This window comes from Hippocampus guttulatus, chromosome 17 (genome assembly GCF_054856545.1).
Source record: "Hippocampus guttulatus isolate MCC_2025c chromosome 17, RoL_Hgut_1.0, whole genome shotgun sequence".
Taxonomy (NCBI): domain Eukaryota; kingdom Metazoa; phylum Chordata; class Actinopteri; order Syngnathiformes; family Syngnathidae; genus Hippocampus; species Hippocampus guttulatus.
The window spans coordinates 5,085,988-5,105,311 of NC_141277.1; the positions used below are offsets into that span (position 1 = coordinate 5,085,988).

Genomic DNA, 19,324 nt, shown 5'->3' on the forward strand with positions numbered 1-19,324 from the left:
CCAAAGTGGTTTTTAAAAGGCCTTTAATAGCTCAAACTTTCCCTATATAAGCTTTAAATGTGTACATTTACATTACATTACAACATTTACAGTCAACATGTATAATACACACGTCCATACAGTGGTTTAACCATACCAAATAACAATGTAAACATGTAAAGTATTGAACTTTAAAGTAAAAAAGTACAAAATTGGAAATGAACAAAAATCCAGAAAGACATGAAAAGTGCATTAAACTGTACTCTCATTTTTGCACTGCTTTAACCTCAGTGGGCCCCCAAAATTCGCAAATTGGGAACATATTCCCCATTACTCACACCACCCCCGTCCCCATCGTGGTTTTTACTCATTCCCATGCTTATCTGCTGTTTTGACCCAATCCCCCGTTTAGTCACAACTATGAAGGCGCATTCGTTATTTACGGATTATCACTATTTTTGGTCGGGCTCGTTTCATCCCAGCGAATAGCGGAGGTGCACTATACAATGTTGTCAAATTAGTACATCATTCCGAAGGCTGAACATTGTCAAATATTTCCCAGTTGGAACTCTAAATTTTGCATTTTTCTACCTATGGGTCAAAAATGGGAGAAAAACAAACTTTCACCAACTTTATACAGGTTCTTCAAATGGCACCGGGTTACAAACAAACAACCAGCAAAAAAAAACACAAACTGATAAACAGTCGTCTTTCTAACTTTTGGGAATGGGGAACCTGGGAACTACCCGAGCATTAGATGGAAGCTCAGATATATCAAATGTCCCCAGCTCACATTTGAAAATAATGCAATCATTAGATAATCTGAATCTGAATCTTTTCTAAAATGACTGCCTTCAAACTAATGACGGCTTAATTTTGATGAAAGAGCAAGCATCGATGCTGAGCTAGTAGTACACTTTCTCCACAAATAACACACGTAACGGAGGAGTGATGACAAGAAGCTTTTAGCTGGGAACAAAGAAAAAAATATATATGTACAGCTCTGGAGGGGGACGAAAAACAAATCAAGAGACCTTTAAGAGACTTAAATGCTCTAAATGACAATATTTGTGATTGAATTTTGGGAGTTATGCTGTCAGTATAAAACAAAGCAAAACATGACTTTGACATCACTTGACTCATCCAGTGAATAAAAAAGTCTACACACCCTTGATCAAATGCCAGCTTTTGGTGATAGGGGGAAAAAAAACCTGCCATTTTAGGCTCCGAGACATTTAGACTGACTATTTTGAACTGTTGCTAATTCCCCACAAAATCAACTATGACAGAAGAAGACTGAAGAAAAACAGCCCCAGAGCATGCCGCCGTGCTTTGTTAGAACAGAATATTTCTTCTACTAAAAAAGAAAAAAAAAGCCTACTAGAACTTCTGAAATGTATTTTGTGGTTTCGGTGAGAGGCACTTTAAAAAGTGGCGGATATGTGCCGACTCACGTTTAACAAGAATTTAAACGTGATTGGTTAATTTTGAACACGGTGTGCACAATCAGTTGCCCTCTCGAAAAGTGACATCATTCTAAAGCTTGTTTTAACCATCGACAGCCTGTACATTTCAATTGATTCTGTTTTGTCTCACAAACACCTGGCATTTGTAGAGAGATGTGAAGACTTTTAATCCACACTATACTTATAATCTTGCAGTCGTCTCAATCTTTTTCCATAGCTGCATTTAACTACAAGTGCATGTCAATAAATTGGAATAAGGTAGAAAAGTTAAATGGTCGGGCCGTAGATTTAAATGCATTTTGGAATTATGCCCCCCCCCCAAAAAAAAATGTGGAAAACTTCACATTTTCTCGATGTACTGAGTTTCATAAAAGTTACATTTTCAATTGAACTAGTGTAATGACAAAGTTTTCTATCATATTCTGGTTTATTGAGATGTACCTGTATATCTAAATACAGTCTACAGTCTCAGGATTTGTGTAATAGGTGCAAAATAAAACGTCAGCGATACACACATTACGATAAAACTAATGTGCTTCAATAAATATGAAACAGCAAAATAAAAACAATAACACTGTGTATTGATTATCAATATCAGTAGTATAACACTGTATATGAATGTAGGAAACACCTTCTGCTACAAAAATAGTCACTCTCGAACAGAAAAAAAAAATAGAAGAAATAAATAACAAAAACGTTCGACAGTTCCAGTCAGAAGTTTAGAGTTGCTTCCTTGTGCTATTGAATTGGAAGGTGTGTCTAAACTTTTGGCAAGTACTGTACCATTTTTACATTCTGGCTCAGTAGTTGGCAAGAGGAGACAACACACGGTGCTGCTCTCCTCTTCTTCTTCCTCCTCCTCCTCCTCCTCCGGTGGTGGTGTGGCGCCCTCGTATGGAGCAGCGCGTTAATCGCGGCTTGCGCCGACAACGGCGGGTTGGATCCTCTGCAGCAGTTTGTCGTCGATCAGTTCAAACTGAACGCTGACCGACATCTCGGCCACGAAGCGCTGGCAGCCCTCCCTGCTCACCTGCTTGCAGAAGCGCAGGTCGATGCGGCGGATGCTGCCGCAGCGCTTAAAGTAGGTGAGCGATTGGTCCGTCACCCTGTTGCACACTGGGGGGGGCAAAAATGGCCTGGGTTAGTTGAAGATATTCATTATATATACAGTATTTCTTTTTGTAATTAGTAGGTTTGATTCATCAGTATCGGTATTTTTCACCAGACAGGGCTTTGGCTTTGTGTTTCAGTTTTTCAGCCACCAACAGGATCGCACCTGAAAGGTTGACGTCAGTCAGGGAGTCTCGAGTGGTGGTCCCTGCTGCCGTCAGGATGTTGACGGACTGGTCGGTGACGTGGTTGCAGTAGCTGAGGTCCAGCTTGGACAGCGCGGCCATGTGGCGAATGATGAGGCGCAGCGTGGAGTCCGTGACGTCCAGGCCGGCCAGACGGAGGTCCTCGACGTTGCGCAGCTTGCTGCGGTTGTCCAGCTGGCCTGTAGGGGGCGATACCCGGCGGAGGGGGTGTCGATGATGCATCAAAATCTCATGAGAGCGAATATAAAAGTACGAAAGGATGAACAGTTGGCACCTGGCCTGTTATCGGTAGTGGGGGAGAGCAGGTCCCTCATCTGGGCGTCTTTCAGTCCCTCCACCCACTGAACGTCCAGCGTTCGAAGGAGAGGACAGCAGGAGGTGCAGAGAGCGGAGACGGCCACCCATGAGCACCCGGACAACAGCAGCACTCGCAAACCTGTGCGGAGAACGTCAGAAATGACATGAGTTCATGTGGTGACCGTTTTTAGACAAGGTTTCAAGCAAATATATATATATATATATATATTCTCTTCCTAAAAAAAAAAAAACCTCAAGTTATGCTCGACAGTCTCTTTTTTTAGTCTGTAAAATGATGGGGCTTAAGTCTGGAGATAAAAAAATTTGGGTTTTCAGAACTGCCGACCTAGAGCAAATTCACAATTTGTTCAAATGTCCATATTTTTTACATTTTATTAAGAACATGACATGCAACAGGTATTGCTGTACATTGTGTAATATAATTTAAAAAAGTAGAGATGGGTCAGTGCAAATACCTGCCTTATTTCAAAGTACCGAGTACTTGTGAAAGATGCCTATACCACCTAATCACAGAGCACATTGTCACTGGCCAATGGTGGGACACTTATAGACAATCAAGTATTCACATTTACACCATTGGAAAATTCGGAGTCTCTGATGAAGGTAACAGGGATGTTCTGGGAATAAAGAAACCAGAGTATTTGGAAGAAAAGCAGAGACTCAAGTTCGGATCCCCTGACTGCGAAGCAGACGTGCTAACCACTGTGCTCCCACGCAGAACTCAAAACACTGTTTTAATACCTGGCAGTCTGTTGATGAGCCAGCTGAGTTGCTTCTTGGAGATGTTGGTCCAGCTCAAGTCCAGGGCGACCGGTTGCCTCCGGATGATCCCACTCAGCATGAGAGGCGTGATGGACTTGCAGCGGTTCAGACTGATGCGCTTCCACAGCCTCTTGTCGCAGCACCTCGCCACAAACAAACATGGCAATTTGATTTAGAACAAAGTATATATCGCAGTGCATAATTAATGCCACCACCTCCTAAAAACGGGTTATATTGCCTCTGGAGAAACTCATGTAGCCAGATAATAATAATAATAGATTTTATTTATAAGCGCCTTTCAAGACACCCAAGGACACTTTACAATAACAAAAAACACAAAACAATACGGGTTGAGCAGCGGCAGCCAAATATAACAATATTCACAGGCATATATTCTTTATCCTCCTCTGCGAAGTACAACTGATATTATTGCAACTTACTGAGGAGTTTTGACCTTCTCCGTGTATATCCGTATGTATGCACTGCTCGCACGTGGCCAAGATGTTTACAGCAAAAGGAGCAGCACGATATCCAGTGACTTGAAGAAAAATGTGGAAAACTCACCATCGGTTCCACGTCCTGCACACGCGCATACACACGCAGAGATCTCTGAGCGCCAGGTGACCGAAGACGGACATCCAGGTCTCGCGCCGCATGGCGTGCTCCAGGCCGTCATTCAGGGGAAGCCGGTCGGGCGGGGGGCTGATGGGAGGCGGTCTGATGACGTGGCGCTCCATTTGGATGCATTTGGGCGGCGAGCGGCAGGGCAGCGGGCGCGGTGCGAGCGGCACGACAGGAGCGCTCCGGTTGCAGCTGAGCGGCGAGTGGCGCCGCGGCATTCCGTTGGCCTCCCGCCTGTGTCGCATCCAGCCTCCGAGGTCCCCGCTGCCGTTGTTCAGAGGCCATCTCGGATCGGAGGCCCCCAAGTCGTTCTCGGGCTCCGCCTTGACCGGCCGGTGGTTCTGATTGAACACGAGCTCCTCGGATTTGACCGTCTTTTGGTTTTGATTGGTTCCCTCTTCCCATTTGGCGGCGACATCCTCCGTCTTCGGTTGACTTTGAAGCTGGTTGGCCAAGCTGTTCTGGTGGTTGACGCCGTCTTTGGTCTTGAGCAGGTGTCGGCGTTGATGGCGAGCCTTTAAGGTAAGCAAATAAGTAAGTGAATTTCAAGTGTGGTTCCACTACAATGGGTCCCTATAATCGGCATGTAAGGTGTTATTTTTGTCTAATTGTCATCGCCATCCTCACACTTGACCGTAGTATGTGTGACGATGACTGTGTGCTTTGTTTGTGCAAAACAACACAGAAAGTTGAGTCAATTTTTTTAGATGAACTGGGTTATTTTTGATTGAGTTTTTATTGTGCTCCAGGTGGATTTTTTTTTCTTTTTTTTCCAGCCTTACTTTATTTGATGGTGACATTTCGGAAGTAGTCCTCTCCTCGCCGCTGGGTCCCACTTCTGAGGCGCTTTTGGCAGATTGGTCGCTCTCTCCAGTCGATGCCGTTCTCCTTAGAGCACTCACAAGCACTTTGGATTTGTCTTCCGTCCTGCTGTAGTCGTCCTTTTCGCCGTCTTTATTGTCATCCTCCTCTCGGCCATCCAGTTCCTTCTTTGCTTTGAAGTGGATCCTGTGCAAAGAGAATCTGTCTTCCAGGTCCTCCTCATACTCGTCGAGGTCATTCTCCGTCTTGATGTGCCTCAGCAGTTTTGCGCTAGGAGGCTGCTCCATTTTTGAGAGCTTTAGACAAAAAGACAAAAGTGAGGATCAACATGGGCAGCCATCAAGGATCAAATGATAGAACACATTTAATAAACTGCGTTGCCAAAATGAGCCTGTTTTGATGGGGGCGGGGGGGGGGGGGGGTTCCCTGACAACAACAGGGCAGCGATAGGTGGTCGCGGCCACGCGATCGGCTACTACGTGCGCAAGGAGCAGTCCAAAGTGTGAAGATATTTATTTTCATCTAATGTCTTTCCCTAATGTTTTTTTTCTAAAATGTTGATTTTTTTTTCAAATATTTTTGTGCTTGTGTCATATTTTATTTTTCAAATATGTTGGTATTACATTCTAATATTGATAGAATTTGCATGTAATTTTAATTACATAATTGTGATATTTTGTATATTGTGTACATTATGGTATATATACTGTGTATATATATATATATATATATATACATATATAAATATATATAAAAGAGTGTTGCCACTTTTTACAGTACCCTTACCTTCCTTTTAACATCGTCAGGTTCGTCTTGAGTGTCAAACAGCTTTCTCTTCTTCCTGAGAGGGTTTTCCTCCAGTCTTGGGCGAGGCAAGCCATCCAGGGAGATCAGAGGGGGTCGCTTTTTGGGAAGCTCTTCATCTCGTTCGGCTTTTCTCTTGGCCGTAACTGCGGCCAGGGAAGGCGAAGGGGCGTCGGGCTCCTCTTTGGCGTCCCGAATCGGCCGCACTTCTTTCAACAGCGAGCCCGGGAGATTTGAGGCGTACTTGAATCCTGGACCTCTTTTTTGCTTTGAGGCCAAAAGATGAGAAAGCACAGCATCACTTTATTTCTCTTGTTTGTGGTGATGGGCGGAAATGACCATTGTGAGCACACAACAAATGCATACGAGACTAAGCTTACTTTGCCCGTTTTCCCAGCGTGGTTACACGTTGGACACTCCCAGCAGTTCGGCAACTCGTCATTGACAACGCCACTGGAATCTTTCACCTGCACACAACAACCACTTGGAAATTAGAAATGTAACGAAAGGACTCAAGTAAAAAGGAGTGGGAGAAAAGCCATTCCTCAACATTCGTATTTTCATCTCTTCACGCTGTTGAGGTGGATTGACTAAGTGGCCTCATACTTTTGTCCATTCATTTCACATGATTTTGATTGCCGCCGCTTTTATCGGAACGTATGTTATAAAAGTTACATTCACACTAATACTATTGTAATGTTTTCTTTTTCTGTGATTTTTTTAAATTCGTGTTTTTATCGTACATCATTAAATGATGGCCGGGGCATGATTTTATTTATCCAAACACAATTTAACACAAATGTAAATTTTATTTTAGATTTGATCATTTCTTTAGATTTCTATTCATTTTTCAGATCTCGATAACTCATTATTTCACCATTATTGTCTTCTTCTTTGAGGAGTTGGAACGCGTGGCTTGCCTTTAAACAGTGAGGGTGGACAATCTCGTTGCAGATGGAGCATTCCATGAGCATCAGCTGGAACTTCTCCTCATCCTCCTCCACTGTGTCCTCCTTGCCCGCTTCGCCGCAAACCACACACACCGCCGTGTGCGGCAGCACCGGCTGAGCACAAACCACGTCATCGTCATCATCATCATCGTCATGTGAACTGTCATCTTAAGACAGGTGAGAGAACTATGACTTATGAGGTGAAGCAATGAAAGATGTTCAAAATGGTGTATTTCAGCAGTCAAATCATAATTCATTCTCGTTTTTATTTTCCTAAAACATTTGTAGGTGAGATTCAACAAATAAATGAATAAGTGCAAACTATGTTAAACCGTTTCTATTAATATTACCAAAAAAAAAACCATCTGTTTCAAATGGTATCATTTATGGTGTTGTTTATAATTAATGTGTTCATAACGAATTAACCAATTAACCGGCTACACAAATACAAAATAAAGTGGACAAACAATAAATACATTTTAACCAATTTTGGGGGGGAACAGTCAACTAATGCAGAAAATATTACGGGACTATTAATCATATAAATGCTTGTTGTGCTGGCTGAAACAATGGATACCCCCCCACCCCCCAGTTCAACTGACAACGCTACACTTGCGATTCCCAGCACAAGAGAGCAAGTGGCACTCCTTGGTGTCACCATAGCAACCATCTGGATGAGGCTTGAATGAACAAGTCCCCCAGGTCAAGGTCTAAAAATAGCCGTGAAACAATAACTAAGAATGTGATTTCTGTCGAAAGGGGAGCTAAATATTTTAAAAAAGATTTGGGAACTTTGTAATGCAAAATGTGGAATACAAAGAACTCCCACAATTAAGGGTGGTGAGGGACTGAGGTACTATATTTGTAATTGCGGGTCGATACCACAAGAACGGCAACAACGTATTTAAAAATGAGAGGATGCACCAATTCCGTGCATCTTGCATGCACACAATCATGAACATGTTACATAAACAAATGCATTCAGTCATTAAATGATTCAATACAAACAAACCACGTTCACATAAGGCTCCTCAACAGCCTTGGCGAGTGTAATAACACGTCAGCACAAAGTGAATTGACATAACACAGGGGGCAGAGAAATGTGCGCTTGAGCACTTTACATGACGTTAAGTCATTAAACTCCCATCTCAAATGCAGAGGAAAAAACACTATCAATGAAAAGCACCTAATGACAACACCAAGATTCCACCACATGGTATGACTTATATTGCAAAAAAAAGTGAATTTAAGTTTGTGTTGAAATGTCATCCTGAACTTATGTAAGTACCACATTGCCTTGAAATATGAGGCGACTAATATTACTGCAGCTTACTGAGTCAGTTATCGTCTCTTTATGGCTCTATTATACTGCCCCTTGGTGGCCAACGTGAGCACAACAGAAGGAGTAGCATTTCAGTGAATTGAATTCGTAACTCAAGGCACCACTACCTTGTGCATCTAAGTGACGAGTGTACATTTTTTAAAAACAGAATAACATGTGGTATAATAATGGAGGCAACGTACCGCGATGCACTGCCTCATGATGCACGACTGCTTCATGCGTCCCGGCCCGCCGAACTTCTTCATGTCCTTGCAGAAGTGGCACTCGCCGCACTCGGTGCGCAGGCAGGCCTCGCACTTGCGGCAGCGAGTGCGTCTCCTCCTTGCACCCGATGTCCCACCGCCGCGACCGGGCGGGACCTTGAGCGCCGACGCCGGGGATGTCACCATCTTGGGCTTGGGTCGGTGCGGCGGCCGGGCCTGAGGGGCGGAGAGAATAGGTCCAGCAGCCAATCAGATTTGGTGCCGGATGCCGAGTCGAGGCAGTGACAATCAGGAGACAAAATAGCTCAGGGGTCTGGAGACTTTTGTGCTCGAGGGTCTTAAAATTTGTTTTTTAAAATGGACAGACGGGCCATGTATTTTTTACATGCCCCCCCAAAAAAGGTTAAAATATGGAATATAATTTAAATGATAAAAAATGTTTTATTCTTGTTTTAATGTTGGTATTTAAAGTGAATTGGAGTACAGCATCACGAATGAAGCGATTCATCGAAATGAAACATTTGAAATGGACATTCATTTTTTTTAAACAAATATTTTTCACTTTGCAAGATATAATGATTTATCAATCATTGAACAAAATTGATTGGGGGGAAATGTTTTTTGTAAAATCGGTTATATTACAAAGACGCTATTTAAATTAAAGAAATTAAACGATGAGTTAGGAAAATGTGTGAAATTGTTTGTATTATTTACTCTTTTTTTTAATATTAAGAAAAACATTTAACAATTTTACATTCCATGTAAAATTGCGTAATTTTTATATGTTGTACTTATCATAAATATATTGTATCTATATTTTTTAATTATTAAAAAAATAATTCACTATTTATTTAATGTATAAATATATGTACAGTATCAGTATTTTTTCACTGTTCTATTATTTACGCTGAACTCATTAAATGATTTCATTAAAAAAAATATAAAAAAAGAAAGCTTAATGTGCGACCAAAAAAAATGTGTTTCTTTTTTTTAAATATGTTTTTGCGTGACATAAGTGGAGTTTAAAACAATATGGCGGCCCACAACATGCATCAACACTCCTGCGGGCTGCATTATTCTCTTTCATACAATCGTGACACAGCAACGGGAGTTCAGAACATTCGGAGATATGATTCTCCCCCCTTCTCACTGATAACAATGAACGGATTAATTGCTGGTTAATTCTCCTCTGGTATAAAAAGAATAAAAAAAGTGTGCTGAGGTGGAAGATGAAGAGAAAGAAGAGATCCATCAAGACGCTCCCCGAAGGCGTCTTCCACATTTAGCTCCTCACTTACTCGCCTGTTTCCACTTCAAAGAGGAAGCGGCCGCTCTTTGCTACATTTCCACTCTCTGGCAGCCACGATTGTTCGTCGCGGAGGGAAAAGGGGGCTTACATTTACAACGCCGTGCGCTAAATGGGCGCCGGTTCATACAACTGGGTAATGGAGACGCCTTTGATCTGGGTCATTATTGATCCAAATGTATTCTTCGCTCTGGTGCCCAACATGGCTGCTGGTTGAACACACTAAAGCAGATACTAAACATATTTGACTACATTTGCCTTTTTTCGGTTCCATCCTTTTCCGAGTCCCTTTTTATTCATACATCCATCCCATCATCCACCTCCTTACAAGCAGATATAAAAAAGTCTACACACCCGTTCAAATGGTGCAGATGTAACCCCCCCCCCCCCCCCCACCTCAGTGTCAGCATAGCAACAGCCTAGTTCTGACACACACACACACACACACACACACACACACACACACACACACACATTAAGATCAGCAATGACACAATGAAAGAGAAGCGCAGTGTGGTCTATTATTCAGAAACTGGAGTGAATTGTAGGAGGCAGTCAGATGCCAGGTTACCCGACGGGATTAGTGGGAGATACTGGATGGGGATTGGGATGCTGTAATCTGCCCCAGTCTGGATCTGAGGGGTTTCAAATGGGGATTACAGGCGAGCAACTAAAAGAACACACTAGCCACACTAGTAAGAGGAATATTGGCAAAATAAAAAAACTCAATCTGATTAAAATCTACATTATATCTCTGGATACAAACTCAGAAAACCTGAAGTGCCTTTTTGGGGCTCTCAAAATTCACCAATTTTTGTAAGATTATTTTTCCTGGGGGGGATACACAATCTCAATCACCTGTTTCACCAATTGACATGGAATTGGGCATACATTGCAGGATATATAAAAGCCTCAAAGCGCCATGCCCGAAACGGAACAGGAAGTCAGAAATTTGGGGGAAAATTCCAATGCAAACGAAAATAAGTGGCCTGTTGAGTTGGTTTGATGAGCATCGGGAGCGAGTGCCATAAATACAGCTCCCTCTGCAGTTCGAGCCCAGTCTAAAGTCGTCAGCAAATCTGCCTCATGTTACAGTGAGACCGAGAGATTCGGTCTGTGTGTAACTCGCTGAGTTTTGCATTTTCAAAGGCTAAATTTAGCTGTTGTGTCTTTTAATCATGTGCGTTGAGGAGTCCGTAAATTCAGGTGCATTTTGTAGTCTCAGAGGTCGTTAAAAGAATATTCGGGAGCAAATAGCATCATGAATACCAAGGAACACACTAGGTAGGTCCAGGATAAATAAAAAGGATAAAAAAAGAAGAAGGAATAAGAAATTCAAAGTATATAAAAAAAGATTTCAGAAAATTTTAACAACGTTCGGAGCACTGCTAGCTCAATCATATTGAAATGCAAAGTATAGGGAACAGAGCACTGGAAACCTAGCACGGGTATTGGAGCCGTTCTCATGTTCATTTGAAAGACTAATTGTCTGAGACCAATTGTCAATTCGTCACTGACTGCATGAGACTTTGTCTCGGGGCAGTCGGAGCTTACAGAGGAGAGTCGATGCACGTAAAGGAATAGTGAAGAAAATGAGGGACAGCACCTGGACACACAGATCAGCTGCTTGAAGCAGAGGCACTAAGAAGGACTTTATTTTCTTTATTTATTTTTCTTTGTTTTGTCCTTTTTATTTGATTGATCGTTTAGCTCTTGCTTATAATTGAGTGAAACTTATCCCATGTCAAATAAAGGTATATGATTTCAAACAAGCATTTTAACCACATGGTCAAAATAAATCAGATTGTCATCACAACTGCAAGAGGTAAAGACATAATCAAGTTTCTGCACTCCATATCAGCGAGTACTCAAACGTAAGTATCTGTACTTGTTCTAAATTAAAAAAAAAAAAAAAAAGTGGTATCCATGCATCCTGTCGCAAATGATATTGCAGACCCCCAACGCAAGGCTCGCACATCCCAGTTTGACAATAACTGCTCTCGTGGAACAAGCTTAATATTTGACCCATTAGGCACAATTTGGCCGGAACAAAGGTCCTCTGTGTGTCTCGCCAGTAACGCTAAAAACGCAATAAATGAAAATAAATAAATAAATACGGAAGAACAGATCTACTGTTTGTACAGGAATTCTCAAACCAGAGCTTCATAACCAATGGCAGCCTTCAGGCTCTCAGCTGGAAAAACACTCCTCCGTAGGGGTTTTACCACATTGAAACACACATGCAGCAAACCTGTCAGCAAAAAGACCGGCAAAGGTGGAATTTCATCTGTGTTTATCCTCAGGTAGCTCAGTCTTCCCGCTATGCTGCAGAGCTGCTGCATGCATGCATTCCTCCAGTGGCCTCCTCACTACGCAAAAAAAATGGGGAGGGGGTGGGGGGCGTGGGGGTCTAACCTGCTCCGCGTCAGAATCATAGTCCTCATCGTCGGCGCTGAGCGACATGGCCATGGCGGCTTTTTCACACGCTGTCCAACGCGCGACCAAATGACATGGCTGCACTCGTCTCCTCCTCCTCCTCCCTACAACTCCACAATACCACCAGCAGATGTCGGCAGCACAAGACCATCCAGCCTCATTAATATAGGGTTGGAAAATGGAAAGTGGGGCCAGGGGTGGGGGGGGGGGGGGGCGGTGCGCAGCCAATGGGAGGCCAGCGTACATCCCAATAGGCACATCTTCCACCAATCAGGAAAGGAAGTGCACACAGATTCATAATTATCACACGATGCCATGTCAATGGAGACAGATGGCATCATGATGCAAAAGGAAAACAAACAGAAAGACATATAAATTGTGTCTTATCTAAATATGATGAGTTTTTCTGGCAATATTAATATTTTTTCTAAACTGATGTAATTTTTTTTTACTAAAAAAACAACATTATTTTCCTAATAAGATTATCTATATCACTTATAATTTAGAAATTGAAAAATCATCACCTTTATCTTGGAAAAATACAACTATTTTTAATTAAAAGTAATAGAGGATAATGGATGGATGCACTGGCACCTATTGAATATGTATAATTAAAAACATACCCTTTTTTTATTTCAAGAATACTACTCTGTGAAGACTGAGGAAACAATAGTTGTTTTTCTTTCATTTTTTTACAATTAAAAAATATTTTCTGTAAACAACAACATAACCATGATAATAATGACAACCGTAATAAATATATTTTCCTTTCTATAAAATGTGATTTCCCCCCCACTCCCCAAATGTGTCTTTTATTGATCTTAATTATTTTGGCGGGGTCAATAGGGAGGCAGTAGTGCAGGCAGTTAAAGGCTGGCATGCATCTGAAAAAGTACGTGGCGTTGAAAAGCCTGAGGGGAACTTCTGCCGGCCTGCTTATCTTTAACGCTTGCTTACACTAACAGCGACGAACAGATAATTGTATTCTCTGAGTTGAACTCTTTAACGGATGCCAAAAAGATCAAAACACAGCCGTGGAGCCTTAAACGCCAGATGTGGAAGAAGGTCAAATCTCTTTACAGCCACAGAAGGGGGGCAACTGTGCCCAGCTTTGTGACAATGTGTGCTTCGCCGCTTTTAACTGGATTAAACTCGTATAAATACTAAGAGTGCCGAAGCAGGAGAGGGGTCACAGCGACACAATGGCCTCGCTTAAGTCACCTACCTAATTATGTGTGCCAAAAATTATGTGTGCCCTCCCTCTGATGAGGAGAGGAGATGAGATGCACTGATATTCGTTACGATCACACAGAGCCAAGAGAGACAGATGGCATCGCATTGCAAAAAGGCAAACACACACGCGCACACACACACACACACACACGCACACACACACACACGCACACACACACTGAAGCAGGGCTGGTAAGCAGCAGGTGGCCTTCTCATGATCCATACAGGATAAGTCACCGAAAGCAATGCTATTCTGATGCCCTCCTATGTCGATTGAAGCAGAAGACGAGGAACGCATTGTAGGATAGAGAAGAGACGCTCCAGTGGCACTGAGCACGAGGCCACTCTTGTAATAGAACCACTTTTTCAACTTGGACACGCCAGATAAAATAATGATTGATTGATGGATGGATGGATGGATGGATAGAAATAAAAAAAAAAAAAAATCAAAGTCTACCTTCAACGTTTTCTTTGACCAGAACACGACTGGAAGTCCAGTGATGGCTAACTTTGGGTCATCGTCGGCATGTTCCTTTAAGACAACCTGAAGCCAACAATAAAAAGACTTAAATTCATCATGTCGCTGTGTATGTTGATTTCTTTATTCTTTTTTTTAATCAAATAATAACACTTTTTTTCTTGTAGGTTTACGACTTGAATTTTAAAAAAGAAAATACAATTACTTATCCCGAACAAAAAACAACTTTTGCCTTTTAATATTATGACAGCAATCTTGAAAAAAATACAACTTTGCTCTCATAATATTTAAGCATATTTCTTGGACAGCTACGAATGCAATGTTAAAAAAAAAATTAAAACCACTTTCTTTTAATATTACATGGGGGCAGAAATATGCAAATTTATTTTTGTATTATGATGACCTTCCAATTTGAAAATCAAACTTTTTATATTGAAAATTTCCGAGCTTAAGGTTGCCCCCCGGCCCCTCCCTACCCCGAGGAGAAAGTGCTTCCTTACCTTCATGTCCTCCAGCAGGCCGAGCGGGTTCTCCAATCCTTCTGGAACTTCTCTCTTATGCTCGGGTAGCGACTCCAACTTCTCCACCAGCCTCTTCAGCCCGTTGATTTCAAATTCTGTCAGATGAATCCACTTATTCTGAGATTCCAAGGTCAGCAATTCAGACGGGAAGTCCGCAGCATTGGAGGCAATATAACAGCTGTCCTCGGAGTAGGCAGACAAGGTGTCTCTCGGACGTTGCTGGTTACAGACCACTTCCGCTTTTTCGCGCAGTTCATCCCTGAGCTGTGAATCGCACCAGTCCTCGTTCATGTCCTGACTTCTTGAGTCGGAGCAGGGGCTTCCCACGTGGACTTTTGTCTCATCGTCTGGAAGGACACGCAAAGACAGAAACAAATGCTACACTGGCTTTCTGCAGACTGACAATGCAACAATGGTTGGGGAGTAGCTTGGTAGCGAGGTTATTAGGTAGTTAGATACACACTGTCCAGGAAGTATTTATCTCAACAGTGGAGTGTTATTGTAGGAATGACATTATATTTACAAGCGTGATTGTGCTAACCCATGAGAAAAGGCTCCTTCCGGATCTCATGAGAAAGGTAGGACCGTTTGGTCAGGCAGTGCATGTATCTCTCCAGGACGTACCAACACATCTCATAGTAGAAGGGGAAGCGGAACTTGGAGTGAACCTGGAAAAATAAAATAAAATAAACCTAATTTTAGCTTTTATGTCTTTCAAGATCTGCTCCCACCTTGGTACGGTTCTCTATCTCGTGGATGGTGAGCTGCATTGGAATGTTAAAGCTGTGCAGGATGTTGCCGCCGAAGACCAGTGTGTCCTCTGGAGTGTACACTGCATGAATCCACCCTAAATCACACAAAGAAAGCAAGATACGTGAGGAAGTATGAAGAAATACTTGGAAAAATGTGACTTTTTATTTCCAAACAGAAATCTCATCCTGAACCCACCAGACGGGATAAAGAAGGTGTACCCCTGCTTGAGCTCCACTCTCTGGCATCCGTCGGCGCGATCGCCCAGGAAGATGTCACTCTGCTTACCGGACAGCACCCAGTCCTCATAGAGGGCCAGGTTGTGGAGTGTCGGGGGCACCAACCAGAACACCTGAGGATCAATCGATGGCAACAATATTCCCAAAACTTATGACTTGTTATCTTGAGAAAACAAGTACTATAAAAAATACATTTTATCTATAAATAAATAGCTTTATTCTCTTTGTATTGCAACATTATTCTAAAAGAAGGTGACTTTTTATCTTGGAAAAAAAAGACTTCATTTGAATGATTTTGCAGTTTTTTTTCATTGTATTTTTTTTACCTCAAAAGTTCATCTTTATTGTTGTAATATTAGAACCTTACAAAAAGTGATTTTTTTGTTACTTTATCCTCATAAGATTATACAAAAATATTGTAATGTTATGATTTAAGAAAAGTAATAAAGTTTTTACCTTAAAAAACTCAAACTTTATTCTCGTAATGTGGGAACTTAAAAAAAAATACCTGGAGTGTCAAATAATTCCAACTTCCTTATTGAAAAAAACCACGGAAAAAAACCACGTCACTTCATTCAAGTAACAGTCCAACTTTTACTTCTCAAAGAAAAAAAAAACAAGACTATTCTTTTCATATTTTCACTTTGTTCTCAAAAGACTTTTTCCCTAAAAAAATCAGGTCTAAAAAAAAAATCTGGCTTTATCATAAGATAACTTAAAAAAAAAAGTAAAAAAAAAAAGGCAACTTTATTTTAAATTTTATTTCCAAATAAAATATATGGCTTCAATCTCACAATATGATGTCTCAAAACAATATAGTTCATTTAGAAATGGATGGTTGTCACGACAACACCGTGGCATACATACTTTTTGCCCCTTGAAGACATGATACCACACGGATGTTCCCCCGAAATCAATGTGGAAGTCCGTATAGCAGCCTTTTACACTCATCAAACAATACCTAGGATAGAAAATACGCATACTGTAACATATCACATAGGGTAAGCAAATGAATGTATCTAGAAAACAATTGCAAAAGATGCAATGGGCATTGAGCGTCGAAAGGGATGTAAAGTGAAGAGTGTGAAGTCTCCAAGGGTGCCATTAATAATTCAGTCGTCAAGCAGGATGCGAGTTAGATTAGATGAACATTAAATTCATGGGAGAGAATCTCAGGAGGAAGCAGAAAAGAACATAACCGGGAATTATTTGAACAGCGTTGTGCCAAGCATCTCTCCAGAGACGACTAAAAATACAATGAATCCCGCGAAATATTCTCGACGTTCATGAGCCACAAAATCAGGTAGACCTATACGATCTAAGTAGGAGCATAAAAAATAATAATTCACATTGGATACAGTCTCTTGCTTGAATTAGTGTAAAACTAAAAGTAAAATTAAAAACTAAGCATACGGTTATACAGTTGACCACCCACTCCCTAAAATGAAATTATTCAAATGATCATTATTCGAAATGAATAATACATATAAAGTGGTTTATGAGAAGTGGCTCTGGGCTGATTTTGCAACGAGCAGCAGCCAATGTAAAAATTGGAAAATTAAAAAAAAAGAGAGATGTTGTAGGTTGGAAAAGTGCTGCCTAGCAACAATGAAGTGTACTTATAGAGTAAAAGGTGGAGAGAAACACTCGTTCAGTACGCAGCTCTCCACTCTGCCTACCTTTGCACTTTCGGATATTTCATCTCCGAGATGACGTTTGTGCCTTCTGTTTGGCTCTGCTTCAGATAAGAAGGCCACATGTTGTCCACCCAGTCCACCTGGTCAACCTGGGAGGGTTTAAAAGGGCCGGCACTCACTTTCTTATTCACGTCTTGGGCTACGACTAATGTTTATTCCAATAACCGAGCCAACTGTCAATTATCTTTTGATTAATGGAGGAATTGGAGTGGTGAATATTTGCGACCTTGAACCAACATTCGCTGGTTTCGAAAACAACATGTGAGGGTTCAAAACAGGTTTCTACTTTTTCGAGCAACTGTAAGACAGTGACGTACCACAGTGGGTCTCTTGATGAGGTTCTCCAGCTTGGTGTGGCTGAACTCCAAGCTGATCACGTTGAACAGTTTATCGCGCTCTTCCTCCGGCGTCTCGTAGTAGCGCACAAACTGGGCCATGCTCATTTCGGAGCCTTTTTGTGTGCTCACATCCATCACGTCCACTGAGCGACGGCTGCCTGAACACAGAATTTAGTAGACCCATTACATATAAAAAGTAGGGCCCGGCTGGTATGTATTATTTTTTTTGACCGATGCCAATTCCAACATTTGGCAGAATAACATTCGGATGACCGATTAATTGTCTGATTATTTAAAAGAGGGCAAATGAGTCAATAATTGTATTTCACTTACCGACCAAGCCTTTAATTTCCGACACTGTGAATTCTGGATCGGGCATTCTGCATACATTTCAAAAGAGCAGTTTTGTTCAGTTCATAGTTCAAAAGAGTAGATTCAGTAAAAAAGTAGGAGATTAGAACATACATGATCCCAAGTCCTTCTTTCTCTTTGAAAATAAGCGGAACTTTTAGAGCCTCCCGTTGCACGTATTCGTAAGTGAAGTCTGTACGTACACAAGAGGAAAAAATATATATTGACAAAATAAACTGTGGAGGTGGGAGCTCATTCCTGTCTTATACCTTTAGCTTCCATGAAACGCACAAAGTTTGTAGCGTAATTGTCGCTGGCCAGCTTGTCCTCCACACTGAATCCTCGGATGTTGACCATCTCCTCCACGTCAGACAAATCCTCGTTCTCGTCGTACAGCCGCCGGCAGATGGAACGCTGCCCGTTTTCAAAACATAGACTTTAAGGTTGGGTGTGTACAATACAATATAGTACAAAACTGACTTTTTAATTATGTTTTTTGGAAACCTTTAACATCAATAACATACAATTTTATTGTTGTATTAATTTTACTTTTTTATAATATATCTCCACCTTTTCCTGAGTATACATTACTTTTAAAATATTACTTTTTATCTTATAATACATGTCTTACACCTCAGAAAAAGACTCAACATAAATTTTGCACACAAACAGGCTTAATTCTTAGAGTATTTTGTTCGTTGTGAATACTCCTTTGTATGTTTCTCTTCATTCTATACCAGAGTGCTTCTTTTTAGCATTTCATCTAATTGTAATGTCAAATGAACAAAAATAATGTGATGTAACTTTAACAACGAAGAAAGAAAATTAAAAAAAAAGCCTTTCACTGTACAATGCTGCCTCGCACTCAGTGTACCATAATACTGTATTAAAAACTTGTCAGTGCTGTAATGTGCCAGTGATACTACAACTAGTACTACTACTACTACGAGTGCGACGACTACTGTACACGGTGCACAGCATTAGCTCAGCTAAGTGATTAGCTCCAAACCCCAACCCTCTCCTCGGGCAAATGGCTTGCGGTTACCCACCAGCCGGCGGCCGGACTCGGCACACCTTTCCCCGTCCTGAGACATCGCCTGGTGTGGGGGAGTCTCTTCCACTCGTTCAGCCTCGAAATAGCATCTCCGCGCGTAGCACGTAGCACGCTTCACGGGTCCAAAACAAGGGAACCATGTTTGTGTGTTACGTCACCGCCAGGAACCAAAACATTGGTGGACAGCGTCACTTTTTTTTTCCAATTTCAGAAAAATCATATACAGCTGTTAGTTTATAGTCAATAATAAACATTGAAACATTCAATGTTATTGCTAAAAACACAATACATAATTATAATCTAAAATACAATACTCAATAAATGAATAAATAAATAAA

At 41.4% G+C, this 19,324-nt stretch overlaps 1 protein-coding gene across 1 annotated transcript; it reads right to left on the reverse strand.

The window, feature by feature from the left end:
• Nucleotides 1-6: 6 nt before the first annotated feature.
• kdm2bb (lysine (K)-specific demethylase 2Bb) lies at nucleotides 7-19,116 on the reverse strand. The gene is made up of 22 exons (XM_086135809.1): nucleotides 18,982-19,116; nucleotides 18,202-18,346; nucleotides 18,047-18,125; nucleotides 17,915-17,961; nucleotides 17,561-17,739; nucleotides 17,226-17,332; nucleotides 16,414-16,507; nucleotides 15,506-15,659; nucleotides 15,289-15,404; nucleotides 15,099-15,225; nucleotides 14,537-14,904; nucleotides 14,016-14,102; nucleotides 8,563-8,799; nucleotides 7,009-7,152; nucleotides 6,469-6,555; nucleotides 6,071-6,355; nucleotides 5,245-5,580; nucleotides 4,406-4,977; nucleotides 3,821-3,984; nucleotides 3,036-3,197; nucleotides 2,722-2,940; nucleotides 7-2,561 (listed from the first exon to the last, which is right to left on the reverse strand). The coding sequence occupies exons 1-22, from the start codon at nucleotides 19,024-19,026 to the stop codon at nucleotides 2,353-2,355; spliced, it is 3,963 nt and encodes a 1,320-aa protein (XP_085991935.1). The 5' UTR covers nucleotides 19,027-19,116; the 3' UTR covers nucleotides 7-2,352.
• Nucleotides 19,117-19,324: the final 208 nt, after the last annotated feature.

Coding starts and splice junctions, on each gene's coding strand:
- kdm2bb (XM_086135809.1), bottom strand. CDS start 19,026: ATGTCTCAGGACGGGGAAAGGTGTGCCGAGTCCGGCCGCCGGCTG. Junction 18,347..18,981: donor CCGAGTCCGGCCGCCGGCTG/GTGGGTAACCGC, acceptor GAAAACGGGCAG/CGTTCCATCTGCCGGCGGCT. Junction 5,581..6,070: donor CTGACGATGTTAAAAGGAAG/GTAAGGGTACTG, acceptor TTTTGTCTAAAG/CTCTCAAAAATGGAGCAGCC.